Below are 24,546 nucleotides of genomic sequence, written 5' to 3'. Positions count from 1 at the left end.
AGATGTCTGTGTGGAACACTGTCAAAGGCTTTGCTAAAATCTAAATACACCACAGCTAACGCACATCCTCTATCCAGGTTAGGTAGAGTTTGCCATAAGCCTTTTTTATTTAACTTTAGCTGTGAGGGCTTATGCTAGCTTAAAGGCTTGTGTAAATGCTCACATAAAACTGCTAGTATTCTGCACGGTTGAATCACATTATTATGACCATCACCTACCTCTGACATCAGGGACACACAGCCAATGAACGAATGCACACGCAGACTTCGTGAGTATATAAAGTGGGATGTCAGCAAGTTGCTAATATAGCAACTGTGGCTGTCATGGGGAAAAAGCATGATCTATTAGACATCGTTTACTGGGGCAAGGACGGCAGCATTTTGGAAATGGTGAACTTTTTGAACTGTTCATGGGCTGCTGTGGTTAAAGTGTACTGTAAGTGAATGAATGGAACCTTTTCGATGACCCAATGTGGTAACTGTGGAGCAGTACGTGTCATTGATGTGAGAGGTGAATGTCGGCTGTGCAGGCTGGTGCGGGCCAATTGGCATGCTACCGTGGAGTAACTCACCATCCAAACAACCAGGGAACTTCCAGATGTGTCCAAAACAACTGTGCAGTGAGCCTTGTTGCAAATGGTGCTCTGGAGCAGACAGCTGGTGACTGCACCCATGCTCTACAGCAGACAGCTGGTGACTGCACCCATGCGCATGAGGGTTCATCACAAAAAACGGCTGCAATTTGCACAGGAGTACCGACATTGACTCATTGAAGAAGGAAACCCTCTGCCAGTCAGTGTGAGTCCAGTTTTGAGCTCTATGCAACGAATGGACATCGGTGTGTCAGACATGAAACCACTGAGAACAAACCCAGCAACCATTGTTGGACGTACACAAGCTAGTGGCAGCAGCGTTATGGTATGGGAAATGTTTTCTTCAAATGGTCTGGATCCCTTGATACCTCTGCAAGGCACTCTCAACCGATATGGATATCCCTCCATCCTTGCTAATCAAGTACACCCGTACATGTTGACGGTCTTCCTTATGGCAAATGGGATCTTTCAACATGTCATACCACCAGAATTATTCATGAGTGGTTCACAGAGTACAACCAAGACTTCCAGCTACTTCCCTGGCCTCCAAATTCTCCAGACCATTACTCAATCGAGCACATTTGGGACCACCTTGATTGACATGTTTGATGACTGGATCCATCATCACGCACCCGTCAGCAACTGTTGGACGCACTTCAGTCTGCATGGCTTCAGATACCTCTAGCAACTTTCCTGCATCTTATTGAGTCACTCCCATGGTGTCTGCTTGCTGTTTGTGTTGCCAGAGGTGGTTACACTGGATATTAGTAGATGGTCATAATAATGTGACTCAACAGTGTAGACATGTCCCTGACATGCCCATGCTCTTCCCAGGTCCATTCCCCCTTGCAAGATTTTGTGTGCACAACTTGAAGAATCCTAAGAGCAGTTACGTGAAGTTAGCGCCAGTTATCACCAATTATATCTAGTTGATTGTTCTTGCCAATTAGTAGTTAATAATTAAACTGTTATGTGTGTACCTAAAACTATTCTATAACTTGCACCTGCAATCTTAAGTATAAAATTATATGTGTGGGTTTACAGAATTAGGAAGGTACAATTTAAAGGGATCAACATGAGCACAATAAGAGAATCAATCTATGTTATCCATAGAAACAGTACTAAACCAGTTTATGTTAGCAGGACCAGTTTATGTTAGTGTGACAGAAACTCTGAAAATGGAAAGAGTGCCTACAGTAATATGTGTTACAATTCAGTGTTTGAAACTATCCAGACCAATGCCATAGAAAACATAGTAGATGACGGCAGATAAAGACCTGAATGGTCCATCCAGTTTTACCAACCTGATTCAATTAAAAAAATTTTTCTTCTTCTTAGCTATTTTGTGACAAGAATCCACTTTCCACTGTTCAAATAGGCATATTTCTTTATTACAAAAAACTATTCAAGTCTTGGAAAATTAGATGTATTCATGTACAGTTTTCATCATGAAAAAATACAGCTAGGAAGAATTCCCTTCACACGTCAGTTCTCTATCCAGGTTTACATCAGATTTTAAAATTCAGTGCAATAAGTTCTTTAGAAAAATTCATCCAGCTTCTAAAACCTTGGTGAGAATAAGAATTTAAAAATGTGATTTTTTTTTTTTTAAATCGTGAGTCAGGTACATTTACCTTTTGATAATATATACATTCAGAAGTTTAAATACATGTTTTTATATAGTATAAACAAAAGTAAAATAAATATTCCATCTTTGTTTTTATTTAGTAAAATAAATATTCCATCTTTTTATTTTTATAAAAAATTAATTATATGTAAAAAAACCCCATTTATAATCTATGAAAATCACTTCCTGTTTCCACCTGCAGTTGATTATGGTAGGTAATGAATTGAAATAATCAAAGTAGGGGGCTTTGTAGTGCTCTCCTGAAATGTTAACTTTGAAATAAAGATGATGTCTCTAATCTTAACTGTTACAGTTTGTGCTGCTTACCTCCCTGATTTATATATTTCAAACACACAAAGCCAAAAATGTAAACATTCCTGAAAATGGAGAACAGGCTGAAATGAGCTTCGATGGCAATTTCAGTAGTTGGGAAGTAAGGCATGGTGATAGGTATGATGACAAATTGCTCGACTGTCCTGGTTGTGATACCAAATGTTCAATCACAAAAGGAGCATAACCTGCACAAAGTAATGGCTGCAGTTCTGGACACCTTGTTGGCCAAACTGGAGAGACCGTGAAGATTTTTACCGGTGGTAATTAACATAAGGCCTATTCTTGACAGTGCAAGATTAGGCACAGATGGTACTCTGAGGTATTCTTCTGCACACAATGTTTCCTATCAAGTTCTGTTATTGCACAGAGGCATGCCTATAGGGCTATGCCATAGGACAGTTTAAATGCCAGTTCCACTGCAACTTCTGTGACAGAGTCATGAAAACAAACATAGAACTCTTGAGGCTGCGGCTCCAGGAAAAGTCTCCTGTAAAAACACAAGTCTGAGTCAAAAGACCGAAGTCTGATTCCACAAATTTAAAGACTAATACTAGGTATCATGCACTAGCTGTCAGTCTTATGATCCTTGCTATCTTTATATAATTCAGTTTGTACAGCAGCTCAGTCCTACAGTGATTTCTCCTGCGAGTTTCAAGTTTCTTTTTATTTGATATATCACTCAAGCAGTGGCGTACCAAGGAGGGGGGGGGGCGGTCTACCCCGGGTGCCAGCCATAAGGGGGTGTTCCCAGCCTGGGAGTCATGGTCCGGGAACTTCCCTTCTCAAGGCTCTGGATAGTCCCCGTGGCCCAGCATGTTCCCAGGCTTCTCTCCCTTTACCTTCTGTGAAGCTGAAATTACTGCCGGCCTCGGCAGTGATTCAGCTACGTTGCCCGCGGCTCCCCTTCCTGCTTTCCGCGTCTGCCAATGATGCAGCTTCCTGTTTCCGCTCGGATGGACTGCAAAGGCAGACACGGAAAGCAAGAAGCTGAAGCGGGCGACGTAGCTGAATCACTGTCGAGGCCGGCATTTTTTTCAGCTTCACGGAAGGCTGGGAACATGCTGGGTCATGGGGGCTATCCAGAGTCTTGGCACTGGGCCGAGAAGGGAAATTCCCGGACCATGACTCCTAGGCCGGGAACACCCCCTCATGGCTGGCACCTGGGGGGAACATTACTAAAAATATATTTTTACATTGGGGGGTGTCAAAAATGATGGCAGCGGGTGTCAAAAAACAATGGGCCCCGGGTGTCAAATACCTTAGGTATGCCTCTGCACTTAAGGGCAAACCATCAGTTGGAGTGATGTCACAAACTGACTTACTTTCACATATACAATGATGGGAGTCTATGGTGAAGACCATATGCTGGCATTATTCAAACCTACTCCTGACCCCTCTACCTCTCCTGTATAATATTTTCAGTTCCCCTTCCTCCTCTATCTCTCACTTCATTATACTTTTCTCACTTGCTGCTGTTTTATTTTATATTGTAAACCTCTGTGATATGCACATTCAAGCGACTGTAATTAATAATAAATACATTAATAAGTTTCTATATTGTTTCTTTAATAAGTTTTTATTTATATATTGCATAAGCCTTTCGGTTCTATGCGGTTTACAAGAGGTAAACCTGACTAAGGTCAGCAAGCTACAACATGGGTAGTAACGGCAGTTAGTATAATTACAAAGGTTAATAACAGGAGTGGGGTCTAAAGTTTGTAGGTGGGGTTGCATCTTTAAAGTCTCTTTAAGAAAGGCTGCAGAATTCGGAGAATAGATGTGTTTTTAGGAGCTTTCAGAAGTGCATGTAGGTGGTTGATGCTTTGACCAGTTGGTTCAATTCTGGGTCTTCCTATTTTCCCTCTTTATTTCAAAAATCTGATAATGTGACGAAATGGAATGGTCTTTCTGCATGGATGGAACAGCTAAAAAGTCCTCATATCTGGGTGACATTATTTGATGAAGCCTATGCAGGAAAAAGTTTATATAACTTAGCTCAGCTTCTAGAAACTTCTCTAAAACTTAACATGCATGTGTCACACTTCCTGCTCTGAGCTGCTACATTGGACTGCCTCAGTCTTTCTTCCACACTATTTTTTGTCACTTGTGGACCTTTTACTCTTCTCAGTCTCTCTGACAGGGTTTTTGGCCATTTTTATTTTTCATAATTACCTTTTGTCACCTTATTGTATGTAATTTTATTCTGTTGTGGCTGTTTTTTACCCCCTATGGAAATAGTGCAAGAAAAAGGCATCCAGTGGCTTCAATATAAGCTATGTAACAAGATTGAAGCAGATACCCATACTTGATTGCTTGCAATATTTGCAACTTCAACACATATTGTAATTTATTTTTTCAGATAATAAAAAGAGGACTCCATTGCCATGAAGATCAATGAGAGATACTCGTTGGTTTGTGTAAGGCTGATCCAGCAGAACCAGATGCTGGGGATGCATCAACATTGGGGAGTTACTGATGTCTTTTGATGTCAGACATCAACCATTCCTGTCTGCAGGAAGATTCAACTTTTTTTTTTTATCAGCACCAAAGACTACTGATGATGTAAGCAAAGCAGCACCAATAAAAGTTCTTTTTGGAGCATGAAGGGAATGAAGACTTATATACTGCTTTTTTGTGGCTTTGGCATTCAAAGCTGACATTAAAAATGATGGGCACTTGAGGTTTAAGTGATTTGTCCAGGGTCACTAGGAGCAGCACTGGGATTCGATCTCACAACCTCTGTGTGCAGAGGCAGCAGCTCTACAAATGAGCCACACCTTCCCCCTTCCCTGTTGGAAAAACAGATCCTAGCAGCTGATGCATCCTTAAAGAGCACATGGGCACAGGACTATCAACCCTAAAGGGCCTGAGACCAAGCCATCAATTCCTTCAAGTGACTCAGAAGGATGTAGCCTTCTGGCTAAGAGGATCAATGAGAAGCTTACTTCATATCATGCTTTGACTTTGATGGCATCAAAGTTGATGCATAAAATCCAACATACAAAATCCAAAATCTCCCACCCAGCTGCCAACTCCCTTCCATGGGAGTTTATTCTCCAAATGTCAGTGTAAAGAATATGTCTTCAAATGCTATGGAAACTAAGTTTTGCTCAATCCTTAAGGCATTAGGAAAAGCATTCCAGAGCCAAAATGGAAAACACAGCTGCTTGAGTCAAAAGAGCCTGTCCTCCCATAAAGAAAGTACTGACAACAAATGTGTCCCAGCTGAATGTAGCACACTACCTCACACACCTGGGCACCTACACAAACTAGGAGGATATGTACAACTGATTAGTCAAGAGCCTATCTCAAGAAACAACACAGAGATCCACATATTCATTTCATCCCAAGGAAACAATCAACTCCTAAACACCAACTTGGACAGTGAAACACTCCCCTCTTCTTCGCAGATAAAAATCGATAAAATGTCTTCCATCCTAGACTCTAATTACTTGGTTCCCCCTCTGGGGCAATCAAGACTTTTTCAGTGAGGCTCACCAGTAGATCCTTTTGATTGTGGGCTTAACAGGGACTCTTTCTTTTAAACATTGCATTAATGATGGGAAACACACTAAAACACCTAATACTAACACGCTTTTGTTAAAGAGTGATAACAGTAATATTCCCTTCAAAGAGAAAATCTCAAGTGTCTGCGGTTAGAACCTTAGAGCTAATCATAAGTCTGTCTCTTTGAAGGGAATATTACTGTTATCACTCTTTAACAAAAGCGTGTTAGTATTAGGTGTTTTAGTGTGTTTCACATAAACTTTTGAAGGGATTTGGATTAATGATGGGAAGCCATTATGTTCTGACAAGCTTTGTGCTGAATATCACCTCCCACAAAATGAAAACCGGACTACTTACAAATGCGACACTAGGTTTCCTCCAGTTGCAGATCTATTGGAAGATGCTATGGATCATATGCAGGAGGTAATTTTATTGGGAGGGTGTCATCATTAACTGTTGAAAGCTGATTTGACACCTATGAGTTTTCACAGCCAGGCAGACCAGGGATCAGGGGGTCCCCATTACAGCAGAATTACTCAGTTAGAAAAATTAAAAACCGACAAATTGCTGGGCCCGGATGGAATCCACCCTAGGGTACTGAAAGAACTAAAGGAGGAAATAGCGGAACTACTACAGCAAGTTTGCAATCTATCCCTGAAAACAGGAGTGATCCTGGAGGATTGGAAGATAGCCAATGTTACGCCCATCTTTAAAAAGAGATCAAGAGGTGACCCAGGGAATTATAGACCAGTGAGTCTGACCTTGGTTCCGGGGAAATGGCGAAAGCGCTGATAAAAGACAGCATTGATGAGCATTTTGAAAGAAATAAACCAGGTATGAGATCATGTATTCTCCTGTCCATGGACAATAGCTACTATAGATAAGTAACTTAGCTGTCCATAAATTTGATTTATTGTAATTCAGGGTGCATATAACTTCTGACCCCCTTTTGAACCTCACATCCTCTGACTGAAGTAACAGAATTTCCTAAAAAATCCATAAACAGCTGTCATTCTTCTTTCCACTTACCCTACAACCCAGTAAGTCATTTTTGGTGGCGACTTCTTCTGATCTGTCCAGTTTCCAGGGCAACACTCAAACAAAACACCATGCTCTTTAACTGGGCCAAGTCCAGAATCAGTCTTCTTGAGTTCTGAGCTTGTGTCAGCATCTAAATAATTCATTTTCTGCAAAGCAAAGATGACATGTCAGCAATACTTGAGAGTTGGTTATAACCACTTATTATCCACATCATGTTTGACTGCCTATTTTGCTGGCATGGTGGAGATTTGACAACCAGAATTTAAGAATGGGTGACTGGGGCCCGCAGAGTGGCGGGCACAGCTCTGGCCACCTTGTTGGGCAGACTGGATGGACCGTGTAGGTCTTTTTCTACCATCACTTATCGTGTTACATTCATTCACATGAAGACATTCAGAGAAATCATCAGCCGGGCTTGGAATTCAGTGTATAAAGAATTTTTGTATTTCTTGTTCTTTAGAATACTCTGTTTAGCACATTGGGGTCAATTCTATTAAAATTCAACTGTTTTATAAAGGAAAGTAGGTCGCTACTTTCCTTAACCAGATATATATGTCCACCTGTCAAAAACATGCTATGTAAGATACATATATACTTACAGAAGAGCGCTTAAGTGAATATCCAGGAATTTACATGCAAATACCCATTATGTAGGCACCCATGTTAAAGACTTATCTATGTGTATTCAGTATAAGGATTAATCATCAATTTTTCAGCAATAAAGGCAGACAAAGATTAGATTACTTAAAACTGTCACATAATTTCAACATTAAGGATCTGATTTATTAAGCTTTGTTCCTAAATGCACAGATTAGGGAAAACAGCAAAAACTTGCTTTCAATAATGGGCTATCAATTTCTTATCTTTGGCCCCCATCGCTGGCCCATTTCATTTTTATAAAATCCTTTAACAAGGGACACCCAGCAGCTACCTCCATTACTTCACGTTATTTCTTGGAGTGCCTTATTGCTATACTGAAAGTGATCCTTTTTCCTTATAGTCTGCATTTGGTATATTAGGCTTCTATTTATTTGTCTGGATATATTTACTGCCTTTTTGAAGAAATTCACCCAAGGCAGTGTACAACAAGATTAATCTGAACATAGGCAATATACAATATCAACAGAAAAAAACATGCAAACAGTACATATCATGGCATAGTATGCTACATACAATGTTGACTCAATACAAATTAAAACATTTTAATATAGACAGCACAAGGTGTAAGTGTGTGAAGGTTGGGCATATAGACACAGAGAATAAGAGGGTAACTTAGTTTCATGTGGAGTCAGAAAGGTTAATGAAAATGATCTCAGCTAAGACAGAAGTGATAGTCCTTGAATGTGGAAGATTAGCAATTACTTCTTCCATTAAAGGCTTGGGAGAGCTAAGCTTTCACCTGTTTCCTGAAGTAGAGACGGTCATGAAGAGAAATCCTGTGTCTCTTAGGGGACACATACCTAACAGCTCTGGTGAAAAGGACAGAAGCAGTGCACTATGAAGCTGCTTTCAAGAGAACAGCCCTGCAGTGATCAGCTGTACTGTAGGATTCCTTCAGAACCAGCACATCATTCTGCTGTTACTGCACATGGCTAGTTTCTAGACAGCCCTGCTCAGGTGCTGCAGTCAAAAAGGTGCATAGCTGTTGCTCAGTGGCCAGTTTATTTGCAGAACCATTAACTTTCAAACCTCTTTAGCACAAAAGACAACATGAAAATGCCATAAAACAAGGAACTGCTGAGATCTATAAGCACCTTGAAATTTGTCTTTGGTAGAAAGAATATTGATGATCCATACCAAAATATAACTGGCTACCTTGTCCCTCACTCACATTAAGCTATATAAAAGGATGATATGGCGAAAAATAATAATAAAGTGTGAAAAGCAGAAATTTAATTCTGTTGCACTATTTCTCAGACATTCTTTTTGACTTACTTTTTCATACAGAGTCTGCTGGAAAACAGAGCGGATTGAGAGACAACAGCGATGGAAGTTCTTGATTAGCTGAGGATGAATGGAGCCACTGAGCTGTGCCACTTCTTTATGTGTTGGGCAAATGTAGATTCCTTGGACAGTTTCCAAACTTAAATAGTGGAAAAGAGTGTTTTCGGAACCTGATGTGAGCCTGTAAGCAAACAGACAAACCATTTTATTTTCTAAGGAAATCTGTCCTGAATTACTTGCTTTGCAGTTACTGCTGGTGACAGACAACAATACAAATGGAGAGAGATTGTGTGATTCTGAAAGCTCATACACTCTGAGTAATTCTTATACTAGTTTATGGTTTTTATTTATATCCTGCTTTATACAAAGCGGATTCCAAAAACACATACAAAGTAAAAAAAAAAACAACCCCCCACAAAATACACACATTACAAATGTACATACAGTGGTGCCTCGCATAACGGACGCCTCGCACAGCGAACGCTGCGCACAACGAACTTTATGTCTTGATCCGTACAACGAACTTCGTTTCACACAACGAAGTCGCCCGAGCTGCATCCTTCCGCGCAGGCACTGCGCTTAACTGCCCTCTCTCCGCCTGGTTCCCTCTTGCCCCCCCGACTCCCTGACACAATCGGGGCAAGAGGGAGCTCAAGCCCTCTTGCCCCCCCCGACTCCCCGACACGATCGGGGCAAGAGGGAGCTCAAGCCCTCTTGCCCCCCCGACTCCCCGACACGATCGGGGCAAGAGGGAGCTCAAGCCCTCTTGCCCCCCCGACTCCCCGACACGATCGGGGCAAAAGGGAGCTCAAGCCCTCTTGCCCCCCCGACTCCCCAACACGATCGGGGCAAAAGGGAGCCCAAGCCCTCTTGCCCCACCGATTCCCCAACTCCCCGACAATATCGGGCCAGGAGGGAGCCCAAGTCCTCCTGGCCACGGCGACCCCCTAACCCCACCCTGCACTACATTACGGGCAGGAGGGATCCCAGGCCCTCCTGCCCTCGACGCAAACCCCCCCTCCCCCCAACGACCGCCCCCCCCAAGAACCTCCGACCGCCCCCCCAGCCGACCCGCGACCCCCCTGGCCGACCCCCACGACACCCCCAACCCCCTTCCCCGTACCTTTCTGTAGTTGGCCGGACAGACGGGAGCCAAACCCGCCTGTCCGGCAGGCAGCCATCGACGGAATGAGGCCGGATTGGCCCATCCGTCCCATAGCTCCGCCTACTGGTGGGGCCTAAGGCGCCTGGGCCAATCAGAATAGGCCCGGGAGCCTTAGGTCCCTCCTGGGGGCGGGGCCTGAGGCACATGGGCCCAACCCGACCATGTGCCTCAGGCCCTGCCCCCAGGAGGGACCTAAGGCTCCCGGGCCTATTCTGATTGGCCCAGGCGCCTTAGGCCCCACCAGTAGGCGGAGCTTTGGGACGGATGGGCCAATCCGGCCTCATTCCGTCGATGGCTGCCTGCCGGACAGGCGGGTTTGGCTCCCGTCTGTCCGGCCAACTACAGAAAGGTACGGGGAAGGGGGTTGGGGTGTCGTGGGGGTCGGCCAGGGGGGTCGCGGGTCGGCTGGGGGGGCGGTCGGAGGTTCTTGGGGGGGGGCGGTCGTTGGGGGGAGGGGGGGTTTGCGTCGAGGGCAGGAGGGCCTGGGATCCCTCCTGCCCGTAATGTAGTGCAGGGTGGGGTTAGGGGGTCGCCGTGGCCAGGAGGACTTGGGCTCCCTCCTGGCCCGATATTGTCGGGGAGTTGGGGAATCGGCGGGGCAAGAGGGCTTGGGCTCCCTTTTGCCCCGATCGTGTCGGGGAGTCGGGGGGGCAAGAGGGCTTGAGCTCCCTCTTGCCCCGATCGTGTCGGGGGGTCGGGGGGGGCAAGAGGGCTTGAGCTCCCTCTTGCCCCGATCGTGTCGGGGAGTCGGGGGGGGCAAGAGGGCTTGAGCTCCCTCTTGCCCCGATCGTGTCGGGGAGTCGGGGGGGCCAGAGGGCTTGAGCTCCCTCTTGCCCCGATCGTGTCGGGGGTGCCAGGGACCACACGGAGTCACCCACCGTACCACCCGATTCGGGTAAGCGCAGGTATCGGTGGGTGGCTTATTTGCGGGGGGGGTGCCTTATTTTACATTTTTTTCTAAAAAGGGGGGGCTGTCTTATTTGATGGCCCTGCCTTATCATCGGGGAAACACGGTAGAAAAAAAAAAAAAAATGAACAGTTAAGTCCCAGTTTTTGCGCTGAGACTCTGCCCTCTCACTGTAAAATTAGACTCTACTTAGTCTGTCTTTAAATTTAAAAAATGTGTGTTGTTTTAAAAAACAATTCTGTTTTTAGATGTATCTAAATAAAAATAATAACCAAAAATTTATCTTTTTTTATGTCATCTTAGCATATTTTATGCTGCAGAACGAATTATTTTGTTTTACATGTATTCTTATGGGAAAACGCGTTTCACACAACGAACGTTTCACATAACAAACTTGCTCCTGGAACGGATTAAGTTCGTTGTGTGAGGCACCACTGTACATGCAAACAGTCTTGTCTTAACTGTTTTGTCCTACATAAAATACACATAAAAAAACAAACCACCCCACTGCCACAATTACCCACCCGTCTCTTTATATCGTTTATAAATTCAAGTTGTAAAACTACATTTTCTTCTCTCTTAGCACACAACTTGATGGAATCCCAATTTCTCCAGAAGTTGTATGACTTGTTTTGTTTCTGGTGACTTTAGTCATGTTTTCCCAGAGATAGTCACAATTAATCAAAAGCAATTATTGCTATTTCAAATTTTTTTTACCACTCTGCCTATCAGCAGCTAAACTAAACTTTATACTCCCTCCCTCTCCTGCAAGAGCTTCTGTGTTTCTCTAAAGAAAACCAGCAGGAAACAACTAGAGTATGAACTATTATCAGGAGTGCCCCTCAGAGGTGGAATAACTTACTGCAAAACTTAAGATACTACTATTCATCATTTCTAGAAAAAAAGACTATAGCTATTGGCTCAAATGAAGTATACATATCTACTACTACTACTTATCACTTATATAGCGCTGAAAGGCATACACAGCACTGTACATTTTGACATTTATAGACGGTCCCTGCTCAGAAGAGCTTACAATCAAGTTTCAAGTTTATTCATATATTTGATTAAACGCTTATCTTAGGATACTAAGCGTTGTACAATGATAATAAAAACTTTATAGACAAACAAATAAGTCAGACAGTTTTCTTACTTAACTATTAATACCTTAGTGGTACAGTGGAAGGGGAGGGAGGGGAGAACTACAATATTTATCGAGGAAAGATATATAAAAGGAAAGTACATTAGGGTAGGGAAAAGTTAACAAATTTGCTGGACTAAGTCAAATAGTCAATTATAGGCATCTTTAAAAAGAAAACATTTTAGATTGCTTTTGAACTTTTGTATGTTTTGTTCGGATCTTATATATATAGGAAGAGAATTCCAAATCATAGGCGCAGTTACCGAGAAGATTGTGGTACGGCGAGTACCTATTATCCTTAGAGATGGAACACTAAGAGTATGTTGAGAAGTGGATCTAAGGGCTCTAGATGGGTCATCTGGGATTAGAAGTCTGTCAATGAATACTGGGGTGTGTGTTTGTATTGTTTTGAAAGTTAAAAGGGCGATTTTATATGTTATCTTATGTATGACTGGTAACCAATGAGCTTTTCGTAGTAGGGGAGTAACATGATCATATTTTTTAGAACCAGATATGAGCTTAATGGCGGTGTTTTGGATTAGTTGTAAACGTTTTATTTCTTTTAAACTTATGCCTTTGAGTAGAAAGTTACAATAATCAATTTTGGATATTACAAGGGAATGTATTAAAACTGTAAGGGATTTAGCATCAAGAAGAGGACGGATTGATCTGATCATCCTTAATTTGTAGAAGCAGTTTTTAACTAGAGTACTGATTTGAGGATGAAATGCAAGTTTGTGATCAATTAGTACTCCTAATATTTTTGTAATAGTAGTTAATTTGAGTGGAATATTATCGATTGATATTGGAGAAGTTAAATGTAAGCATTCTTTCCATGAAAATAACATGATATTAGTTTTAGAAATATTTAATGAAAGCATATTATTATTTAACCAATCATGAATGGTAGAAAGTTTTTGATTAATAAAAGCAATATCATCTTGATTTGCAGGGTCTATATTATGCATTAGTTGAAGATCAACAATCTAACTTGGACAGACAGACATGACATATAGGGTTGGGGATGCAGAACCAAAGGCGAGAGGAGTTAGGAATCGAAAGCACTCTTAAAGAGGTGGGCTTTTAACTGGGCCTTGACACTTCCAGAGATGGAGTCTGACATAAGGATTTGGGCAGCTTGTTCAAGCATAAGGCGCAGCTTGGCAGAAGGGACGGAGTCTGGGGTTGGTGGTTGAAGAAAAGGACACAGATAGGAGGGACTTAACAACCGAGCGGAGCTTACGGGGGAGATTACAGGGGGAGATAAATGAAGAGAAACAGTGAGAGGCAGCTGAGTGAGCGCATTTGTAAGTCAGTAACAGGAGTTTGAATTGTATTCGAAAACAGATGGGAAGCCAATGAATTGACTTTAGGAGAAGGGTAACGTGAGTAAAGTAGCTCTCCTGGAAAATGAGTCGTGCATACGTATTCTGGAGGGATTGGAGGGGCGCAAGATGGCTAAACGGAAGACCGGAGAGTGTTGCAGTAGTCTAAGTGGGAGGTGATGAGGACATGGATAAGTATTTTGGTAGTGTGCTCAGAGAGGAAGGGTTGGATTGTGGTAATATTATAGAGGAAGAATCCGCAGGTTTGAAGTTTTAATCCAATGGATTGTTAATTTAAATATTTTTGATTATCTAATACAGTGGTTCCCAACCCTGTCCTGGAGGACGACCAGCCAGTTGGGTTTTTGGGATAACCCTAATGAATATGCATGAGAGCAGATTTGCCTATAATGGAGGTGATAGACATGGAAATCTGCTCCATGCATATTCATTAGGGTAATCCTGAAAATCTGACTGCCTGGTGGTCCTCTAGGACAGGGTTGGGAACCACTGATCTAATATAGCTTCTAGTGCAAGAGGCATCATTCCTGAACCTTTGTGTAGCCAATCTATTACCATGAATAGATCAGGAATAATATCCATCAAATCCATTCCTATAAAAATAGAACCAAAAATAAAACTACTAGGAGTTATCATAGATAAAGATCTCACTTTCCACGATCACATCAGTTCGGTCGCTAAGATTTGCTTTTTCAAACTTCGTCTTATCCGCTCTCTAACTTCTATCTTAGAGACAGATGCGATCAAAATTCTAATTCATTCTCTAGTTATCACCCACCTTGATTATTGCAACTCTCTCTATAACGGACTTCCTCAAAAAGAAATTCGGCGTCTACAACTAATTCAAAACACTGCAATAAAACTCATCTACAAAGCCAGTAAATTTGATCACGCTACCTCTTTACTAAAAGAAGCACACTGGCTCCCAATTACACACCGAATCACTTATAAAACTATTCTGCTCACATTCAAAATCAGACTTTTTCATCTGCCCTCATACCTAGACAATCTCCTCACTCCACAACGCTCAGTACGCCTCCTTCAGTCAACAGATCAGAAACTCTTATCAATCCCTTCTTTAAAAGATTGCTTCTACACCAGGAAAACAAACTTTGCAGTCATAGCTCCCACCTTGTGGAATGCTCTACCACAGCTACTCCGATTTGAAAATCAACTCGACAAATTTAAAATAAACTTGAAGACCTTCCTATTTAGCGATGCTTATTCTTGTATTTAGATTTTACCTTAAACACATATAATTTTTCTTTTCCTTCTCTCTTTATCTTTTTCTTTTTCTTCTTTTATATCTCACCAACCGCTTTCATAAAACGATCCCATCCCATTTGTTTTTTCCCTCTTCCCTCTTTCTCCCTTCTTCTTTTAACATGTAACTTTTTCCCATCCTCCCCATTTTGCCTCACTTTCAAGTTTGTCTAGTTAATGTCCTCAGTGTGCACTTAGAATGTTCTTAAATTACCTATTTATTCAATTTTCTCATATTATTTTTATTGTACACCAGCCAGATACTTGCTGATGGTCGGTATATTAAAAACCAATAAACTTGAAACATGAGAATTTGTGTAGAAAGCCTCATTAGATTTTTTTACTCTGCCTCCCATTTCTCTGGGTTGTGCTCAAATTTCTCAGTGTGTCTCTCTACACTCAAGATGGTAGGAGTCTGTCTCTTCTGCTTGTGTTTATTCTCCTTTATATTTGGATTTTTTCTATCTGATCATGAGGCTTTTCAGTGCTGCAGAGGCTCTCAATTCTGGGACACCTCTGGCTGTGGGAGAGTACAGACTCTAAGGTCAAAAGTCTAATCTAATCTAATATTTGTGAGTCACGCAAACCTATACAAGCTCTAGGCGACTTGAGGAAAGGAAGGGGAAAAGGAAGGGAAGAGTCAGGGTAGAAGGAAGGAGAGGAGGGATGAAGAAGGGACAGGAAACTTAAAACTTAGGCGAATTAAATAGGGTCAGATGCTTAAGAAGATATTAGGGGGGGGCGTGGCTTAACGCGAACACGAATGGACGCGTGATCGCGAAGCTCCTCTTCATCTAGGCAACGGAAAATAAAAATATTATTCCCTTCTTGATGATTTCATCAAAAAAATAATTATTAACGACGCTGAACTTATTAAAGATCGATATTACCCTCTTACGCCGAAGTTGATGTGAAGCCTGAGAGAATAGGAGCTGAGAAGTCAGAGCGCCGTTTTTCCTCAGTGCTGGAACGAAGCGGTGTTGAGGCTTGAGTCACTGATTCGTGAAAGATATAAGTTTAAAGGAACTTAGAGATCACTGAAAAATGGAAGAAAAATACTGCTGAGATTCGGGTAAAGTCTGAGGGAAGAAAGTCAAGAGAAAAGGTCTGTTTCTCTTTTGCCGGTTTTTTCATGACAGGATGCTGACTGTTGCTGGAGCGACGAGGCATAGATAAAAAAACTCACAGCGTGAATGACACCAGCCTGATATTATACCTTGCCAAACCTAAGTAAGGTACTGAGAAAAGAAGAACTAGAAAAAATTAAGAGCGCTGTTATTTCTCTGTGCTGAAAATTTGAACTGACTAACAAAAAAAAAGTTAAAGAAAGACCGATCTCGTTGTGAGGCCGCTGTCAGTTGATTTCTGGAACTGTGGCGGTTTGATGCAGCCCTCTCCAGCCGGCGCTGAGTCGGAGCCCTGCGGGCGGAGAGTCAAGGAGATCAGTTAATCCTTCGCCGATTTCTTTTTGTGATAGAAAGTCATTGGAAAGACTGAAGGCAGACTATTGAACATTAAATTAGCCAACAACAGAAAAGAAAGAAAAAAAAAAGTTTCTCCCTTCAGACTGATTTTGGTAGAGGGATGGTGCCTGTCAAAGATAAAAATATGGCAGTTTGATGTAGCCCTCCCCCGCCGGTGTTAAAGCAAAGCCCTGAGGATAAAAAACTAATTGTTTTCTTCTGTGCTGAATGACATCAAAAACAACTGATGAGAAATAAAACCGGCGAAAACTGTGGCAACTGATACTACCCTCCACCTGACGAAATTAAAATAAAGCTCTGAAGGAATAAATGCCAAAAAGAAAATCTATTATTTCCTCACTGGCAAAACAGAGAAAGAAAAATTAAGAGCGCCTTTTTTCTCAATTTAAACTAATTTTGGTGAGAGGACAGTGCCTGTCAGTCTGAAATTAATGGCAGTTTGAAATAGTCCTCCTCTGCCGTTTTTGAAGAGAAATCCTGAGGGTAAGGAGCTGATTTTTCTTTTTGTACTGTGTGAGGAAAAAGAAAAAAAAAAGAAAACTGGTGAAAATAGAGCCAATTGAAACTACCTTCCAACGAAATTAGACAGTAACCCTGAAGGAAGGGATCCAAAAAAAAAAAAAGTTTGCTATTTCCTCAACAGCATAACATCGAAGGCGAACTATTGTACATTGTTGTGGACAAAAATCTCATTGAGCATAAAGATTGTGGAAAAGGTAAAATCTGTAAAAATATAAAAATAAATTCAGGAATATGGCAAGTACCAGACAAAATAAAAATGAAGCTGGTATGTCAGCAAAAAGACAGAAGCAGGATCAAATTACACCAAGTAAGATCCCACTTCCTGCTGAAGAACCTGATATATTGAGTAAAGCAGAAGTTATGGAAGAACTGAGACAGATTAAACAAATGCTTAAAGAGACTGTGACCAATATGGCTGAAATGAAAGAAGAAATACTAAATATCCACAGACAAATGGAAGTAAATAATAAAAGAACAACTGTCTTAGAAACTAAAATGGAGGTCATAGAAGGTGAAGCAAACAGATGCAAAAATGACAGTCTGGAATTGAATAAATTGAAAGATCAACTGGAAGACTATGAAAATCGAGGAAGAAGAAAAAATATTAAACTTTTTGGAATACAAGAAAACTTGGAAGGAAAAAATGCTATACAATTTCTAGAAAACTTAATTCCAAAAATACTACAACTGGATCTAAAACAACCACTAGAAATAGAAAGGGCGCATAGGATCCCAATAAAAAATATAGAAAATCAAGGCAGACCAAGACCACTAATATTCAAAATGCTTAGATACCAACAAGCAATAGAAATATTAAATGCTGCCAAGAAAGACAAAAATCTAAATTACAAAGGATCTAGAATATGGTTTTTGCCGGATTTTGCTAAAAACACAGCAAATAAAAGAAAGAGACTATTGGACATGAGACCTCAATTAAAAGAAAAAGGATTTAAATACGGATTATATTACCCAGCAAAAATGAGAGTATCATCTGGAGATAAATCTTTGTATTTTGAAGATCCAGAAAAACTAAAAACCTTTCTCTCAAAATCAGAACCTATGTCATTTTAACATAAAATATCAAGATAGATTTTGATGATATTGTTAAAAATTATAAAAATATGAGACATTGAAATACTGAAGGAAAAAAAAAAAATATGAACTAAAGAAAAGACAATAAAAATATAAAGAGAGAAAGTATAAAATATAGGAAAATATCAATACCATATTAAATATATGTTTAAGATAAAATTTTACAATGTAAACTATAATAATAGGGAAATATAAATTAAAAATTGATGAATGAATGAATGAAGATACATTAATGAAATGTTAGGAGTAAAAAATGACTAAAGATATTAAAGGTTAATATAGATAGATAGAAAGGGAAATTGATTGAATATTGGTTGCCTAGAGGGGAGGGGAATGTTCGGGTTACAGTTCCAATGTGTGTTCTTAAGCAGTCATTATATTGGGTGGGAAAGGGAGGGAAAAAGATGGTATTTATTAGAATGATTAAGGAGAAAGTAAATAAGGGAATGGATACTTCAAGGGTAAATATGTGTGTCATAGAAAATATTTTTTGGATTTTAAATATGAAAGAAGAGGGGAAAAAGACTATACTGATAAGTTTTAAAATATATAATGTCTTTTAAGATATACTCTATTAATGTCAATGGCCTGAATCATGTAATCAAAAGAAAAAAGGTATTAGCATTAAAAAAAAAACAAAACGCGGATATTTACTGTCTGCAGGAGACCCATCTTAATACAAAGGAATCACAGAAACTAACGGGTGGGTGGGTAAAAGAATGTTTTTTTGCTCCAGCAGAGGGTAAAAAAGCAGGGGTAGCAATTCTTATAAATAAAAAATGTATGGCCAAGATTAAGGTAATAAATTCAGACCCACATGGAAGATGGATACATGTTGATATAGGTATGGGAAATAATGCCCTGACGTTGTTTAATATATATGCCCCTAATTCGAATCAATCAGAATTTTTTAAAAAATTACAGAATATGTTATTACCACTGGCTGCTTCTAATTTAGTGGTGGCTGGAGATTTTAATGCTGTAATGGATCCATTATTGGATAAAAAACCTAGTAAAAGTATAAAATCTTTAGGTTTAGATAATCTGGCTCAATCATGCGATTTAAAGGATATATGGCGTATTCTTCATTTTAATGATCAGGAATTTTCATTTTGTTCACAGGTTCATAAATCATTTTCAAGAATAGATTATATTTTTGTTTCAACAAATGAAGTGCAACAGGTGATTAAAGCTTCCATAGATCCTATTATTATTTCGGATCATGCGGGAATATGGATAGAATTACAATTGGATAAATTGGAAAAGGGTAGACCTCTTTGGAGATTTGATAATGCACTGCTTGTGGATGATAAATTTTTGGAAAATTTTAAAACACAAATTAATGATTTCTTTCAAATGAATTTAGTGGAGGATACATCTATTGAGAATGTATGGGATGCATTTAAAGCAACTATGAGAGGTAATATTATATCATATTCAGCTTTTATTAGGAAACAAAATAAAATTCAATATATAGAATTAGAAAAAGAAATCAAAATATTAGAAGCTAAATTGATAAACAAATGGGAAAATGAGATATTGCAAGCTCTTTTGAAAGCAAAAGGTAAATATAATGAAATATCTTCAAAAATGATAAGAAGAGATTTGTTTTCCAAACAAGCAGTGTATTATGGAAATTCTAATAAGGCGGGGAGATTATTGGCAAATTATCTTAAAGCAAAAAAAAGGAAAACTAATGTTAATGGGATAAAAGATGATAAAGGTACAATAACAAATCAAACAGATATAATTTTAAAACAATTTCTAAAATTTTATAAAGATCTGTATTCTTCCGAGCCTTATTTGGAGAGACAAAAAGATGGTAAAAATTTTTTAGATTTAATTAATGGACCTAAGGTTCCTGATCATATAAATCGGAGTTTAGATGAACCTATATCATTAAAAGAATTAGAAACAGCATTGAGATCTCTTAGAGTTGGATCCGCTCCAGGTGGTGATGGTTATACAGTAGAATTTTATAAAACATTTCAAAATATCCTTTCCCCACATTTACTAAATTTATATCAAACACAACTTATAAAAGGTGATATTAAAGGTACTATGGCTGAATCAATAATAATTGTTCTGCCTAAGCCAAATAAAGATCCTACTTTGGTTTCAAACTACAGGCCTATATCTTTAATAAATGTAGATCATAAACTTTTGGCGAAAATTTTGGCTTTGAGATTAGCCAAAGCTCTCCCACATATTATAGATATGCATCAGACGGGTTTCGTTGCTAAAAGACATTCCTCCAATAACTCTAGATTATTGTTTCATATGTTAAATTTATAAAAAAAAAATAGATGAACCGACTTTTACAGTTTCCTTGGATGCAGAAAAAGCGTTTGATAGGGTAGAATGGAATTTTATGTATCAAGCTTTAGAATGGTTTGGTATAGGTTCTGGATTTATACAAATGGTAAAAACTTTGTATAGCTTCCCGATTGCAAGATTAAATATTAATAATATGATATCTGATGGATTTCAATTGCGGAGGGGAGTTAGACAGGGTTGTCCTTTATCTCCTTTGTTATTTGATGTTATATTAGAACCCTTATTGTTAGCAATACAGCAAACGGGGGAGATACAGGGTATTCCATATTCAGATATGGAATATAAAATTTCGGCTTATGCTGATGATATTTTGCTTTATTTGAAAAATCCGGAATCTACCTTATCTTCTTTATTGGAATTAATTGATAAATTTGGTAAATTTTCAGGTTATAAAATTAATTGGAATAAATCTGAAATTATACCCTTAAATGTTCATTGTGTAAAAGGACTATTTAAAGATTTTCCGTTCATATGGAAGGAAGAAGGATTTAAATATCTTGGCATTCAAGTTAAAAATACAATTGAAGATACCATAAAAGAAAATGAAAAATTTGTATTAAAAAAAGTTACGGAGTTGTGTGAGCAATGGAACCCTTTACATATATCTTGGTGGGGGAGAGTTCAAACTATTAAAATGATGATCTTGCCTGTAGTTTGCTACCAAATGAGTATGATACCTATTTATTTTCAGGGGTCCTTTTATAAAAAGCTTAATAGCATTTTAACGAAATTTCTTTGGCTTGGTAAAACACCTAGAATAGCTTTAGTAACTTTGCAAAAATCAATTAAGGAGGGAGGGGTAAATTTCCCAAATTTTTATAGGTACCATCAAGCCTATATTCTACGTCAGGGTATGTATTGGATCCTCCCAGAACTTATAGATAATGCACCAGATTGGTTATATTTGGAATGGCGCCTTATGTTTCCCCTAAATTTAGTTCACCTTCCAAGTATTAACATGCCTAGAAGATACAGAGAAAACAAAATATTAATGGATACTTGGAAAACGTTGAGATTTATAAGTAAATTAACACCTATCCCAATAAACAAATCAACTAATCAATCTTTATGGATAAACTCCAAGATCAAAATTGGCGGAGCTCAAATCCTTTGGAAGAACTGGATTATTGCAGGCATTAGATCTCTAGATGATGTTATTTCAGAAGGTAAACTGCTGGATTTTTCACAATTGCAACATAGATTTGGTCTTAGTAAAACACAAAGTTTTAAATGGTTGCAATTGAAGCAGGCCATTCAGGTTGGGTTCCCTGAATGGAAAACATTGAATAATCAATATAGTTTAAAGTTCTTATGTTTTCAAGCAGACTTCCTAGGACATCAAGCCGCATTGTGGTATAAATTAATATCTGGATATTTGAATAAAAAACCAAAAAATGGTCTAAGAGATATTTGGAGCATTGAGATTAAGCATCAAATTAATGCATCTCAATGGCCACTAATTTGGTCTTGGAGAATGAGATGTACAGTGTCAGCATCTATGAGACAAACTTGGTTCTTTTTATTACATAGAGCTTTTTGGACCCCTACACGTTTGCAAAAATTAGACAGTTCTAAGTCCAATAAATGCTGGCACTGTAATCTGGAACCAGGGACATTAGATCACTTACTGTATCATTGTCCCTACATTAAAAGTTTTTGGAATTCAATTTGGCCACAAATTAATAAATTGATGGAAAATCATATAGCAATATCATATGATACAATATTATTTGGAATGATGATGAGAAAAAAAAGTCAAATTTCACCAGAAAATAACAAGCTTTTATTAATTATGACAGGGGTTGCCATTCAGCATATAACCAATAATTGGAAGAATTATAATAACCTAAATTATACATTTTGGTGGAATACAATATGTCATATATTTAAAATGGAAAGAACAATAGCAATACAAAGAGGGACATATACTAAATTTATAAAAATATGGGGGCCATTGACAAAATACTGCAATGAATAAATAGTAGGATTTTTCTTCTTCTTCTCTTCTTTTAAATATCTTCTTTGTGACACACATAGAGGGGGGGTAGTGAAAATAAATTTTACATAATAGGCTATAATATGATATACAATATGTAATGTATGATTAAAAAGTAATAGAAGGGTGGGGGGAGGGAGAGGGGGAAAATATATTTAGAATATGATGTATTAGATATAAAAGTGATATTGTGTATTTATCAATTGTATTTTAATATTTTGTACACTTTATGTAAAACTTGAAAATAAAAAATAATAAGGAAAAAAAAAAAAGAAGATATTAGGGGGATTAATTGTCAAAGAGTGTTCAGTTTCTTTCGGAATTGGTTATGGTTGGTTTCTGTTCTTATAGTCTCTGAGGTTGTTCCAGATTGTGACTCCGAGGAAGGTGAACATAGATTGGAAGATTCTTTTGTACTTGAGATTTTTTGTCGAGGGGATGCTCAGTTGGATCCTTTTGAGAATTCTGCGTGAGTTGGGCCATGCGTCACTTAAAAGTTTGATGAGAGGGACTGCTGAGTTGCCATAGATGATGCGATGTATGATGCTGGCAATTTTGAATTTTATATGAGCTGTGATGGGTAGCCAGTGGAGTTGTTTGCGGTATGTTGAGATGGAGTTGTATTTTTTCAGACCGAAGATGAGTCTTACTGCAGTGTTTTGAATGAGTTGCATTTTGTAGGAGAGGGTGATGTTGATTTCAATGATTACAACTGGTGCAAAATGTGGCTATCAGGCTGATTTTGGATCTGAAGAAGTTCAACCATATAACTCCTTCCTACCAAATCTTTATTCATTTTATATCTTACAACAAGCGTAACAATAAATATCAGTTAAAATTGAATACAACACTTGAATCTCTATCATATTCAACATTTAAACATTAAAATTTTAACCCAATCCCTCCCAACCCAACCATAACCTATGCATTCACAAAGCTCGTATAAGCTCGTTAAATTTGGATGTTTCTGCTTCAAGGTACTTTTCGCCCTAGCCCCCATATATATAACTGACCTTTTCTCTTTCTCAACCAATCAACTTAAGAGAAGCTCAAACTTGAATTTTGTTTCTTCACCGGTTAAAGGATGCAAATTTAAAAGACACCATCAACATCTCTTCTCTTATCAGGCAGCATTACGGGGTAAACACCTGAAACAATTACTCATGCTTGCGAATACTTATGGGGAATTTAGGAAACACCTAAAAACATATTTGTTCCTAAAGTACTTAGGCAGCTACACTGAACAATCTTTCCCCACAATAACTGACCGCTAAATCTTAACTCTGTTAGTACTACTCAATCTGTAACTTTTAATCATTGTAAACCGCATAGAAGTTCACGGTCCTGTGGTATATAAACTGTAATTATTATTATTCCCAAGTAGGCAGAGTTGCAGTAATCCAGTTGGGATAGAATCATCATTTGGACTATGATGGCAAAGTGATGCTGGTGGACGTATGGCCTGATGAGTCTTTGTTGTTTCATGGTGAAGAGGGCTTTCTTTCGAAGATGGGCTACTTGAGGTTCCATGGATAGTGTGGAGTCTAGTATACAGCCTAGTATTTTAGATGATTTTTCAACAGTGAGTATGCTGCCCGATTGGAGCATGATGCTTGTTGGTGCTGTTTGTTGGGTATTGTGGAAATAGAATACTTTGGTTTTGGCGGCGTTTAGCTTCAGTCTCTGAGCGGTTGCCCATGTTTGGATTTTCTCTATATTATCACAGATTTTCTTGGAGGTGTTAGCATGATTTTCTGCCACTGGAATGAGGAGTAAGATATCATCTGCATATGACATTATGCTCTCATCTTCAAGTTGGATGTCTCCGAGAGAGCTCATGAATAGGTTGAAAAGAATAGGTGAAAGCGGTGATCCCTGCAGAACTCCACAGAAGGCCCTCCAGGTGTTGGAATAACGCCATCTTTTTTGACAGTGTGAACCAGTGCAGTACCGTATCTGTTGCCCCTATCTCAGAGAGTTTTGTTAGGAATAGTTGATGATCAACAGAGTCAAATGCTGCAGATATGTCAAATTGAAGGAGAATGGCCTGGTGGCCTGTACTTAGCAGTTGTTTGATTTTGGTTATTAAGGTCAGGTATGAGGAGTTCCGTGCTATGCTGTTGTCTGAAACCAAATTGTGTCTGATGAAGGCATTGAATGTTGCTTTATGTATGCTGTTAGTTGTTTGCTTATGTGGGTTTCAAGAAGTTTGGTGAGAATGGGGATGCCAGCGATGGGCCTGTAATTTG

At 39.1% G+C, this 24,546-nt stretch overlaps 1 protein-coding gene across 5 annotated transcripts in view; it reads right to left on the bottom strand.

Moving 5' to 3' along the window:
* Positions 1-1,961: 1,961 nt before the first annotated feature.
* Positions 1,962-24,546, bottom strand: part of INTU (inturned planar cell polarity protein) — a 234,221-nt gene continuing 211,636 nt past the window's right edge. For 4 of the 5 annotated variants that reach the window (XM_033938846.1, XM_033938856.1, XM_033938837.1 and 1 more), the window contains exons 14-16: positions 9,036-9,225; positions 7,089-7,246; positions 1,962-3,039 (exon numbers count right to left, since the gene is read on the bottom strand). In XM_033938846.1, the coding sequence (XP_033794737.1) occupies positions 2,928-3,039; positions 7,089-7,246; positions 9,036-9,225 (460 nt within the window). In that variant the 3' untranslated portion in view covers positions 1,962-2,927. Of the gene's footprint in view, positions 3,040-7,088; positions 7,247-9,035; positions 9,226-24,546 lie in introns of those variants that run through there. The other variant, XM_033938865.1, reaches the window with a different exon arrangement.

Source organism: Geotrypetes seraphini, chromosome 1 (genome assembly GCF_902459505.1).
Source record: "Geotrypetes seraphini chromosome 1, aGeoSer1.1, whole genome shotgun sequence".
Lineage (NCBI taxonomy): Eukaryota > Metazoa > Chordata > Amphibia > Gymnophiona > Dermophiidae > Geotrypetes > Geotrypetes seraphini.
Note: the sequence above shows the minus strand (reverse complement) of the source record. Positions and strands in the feature narration are given on the sequence as shown.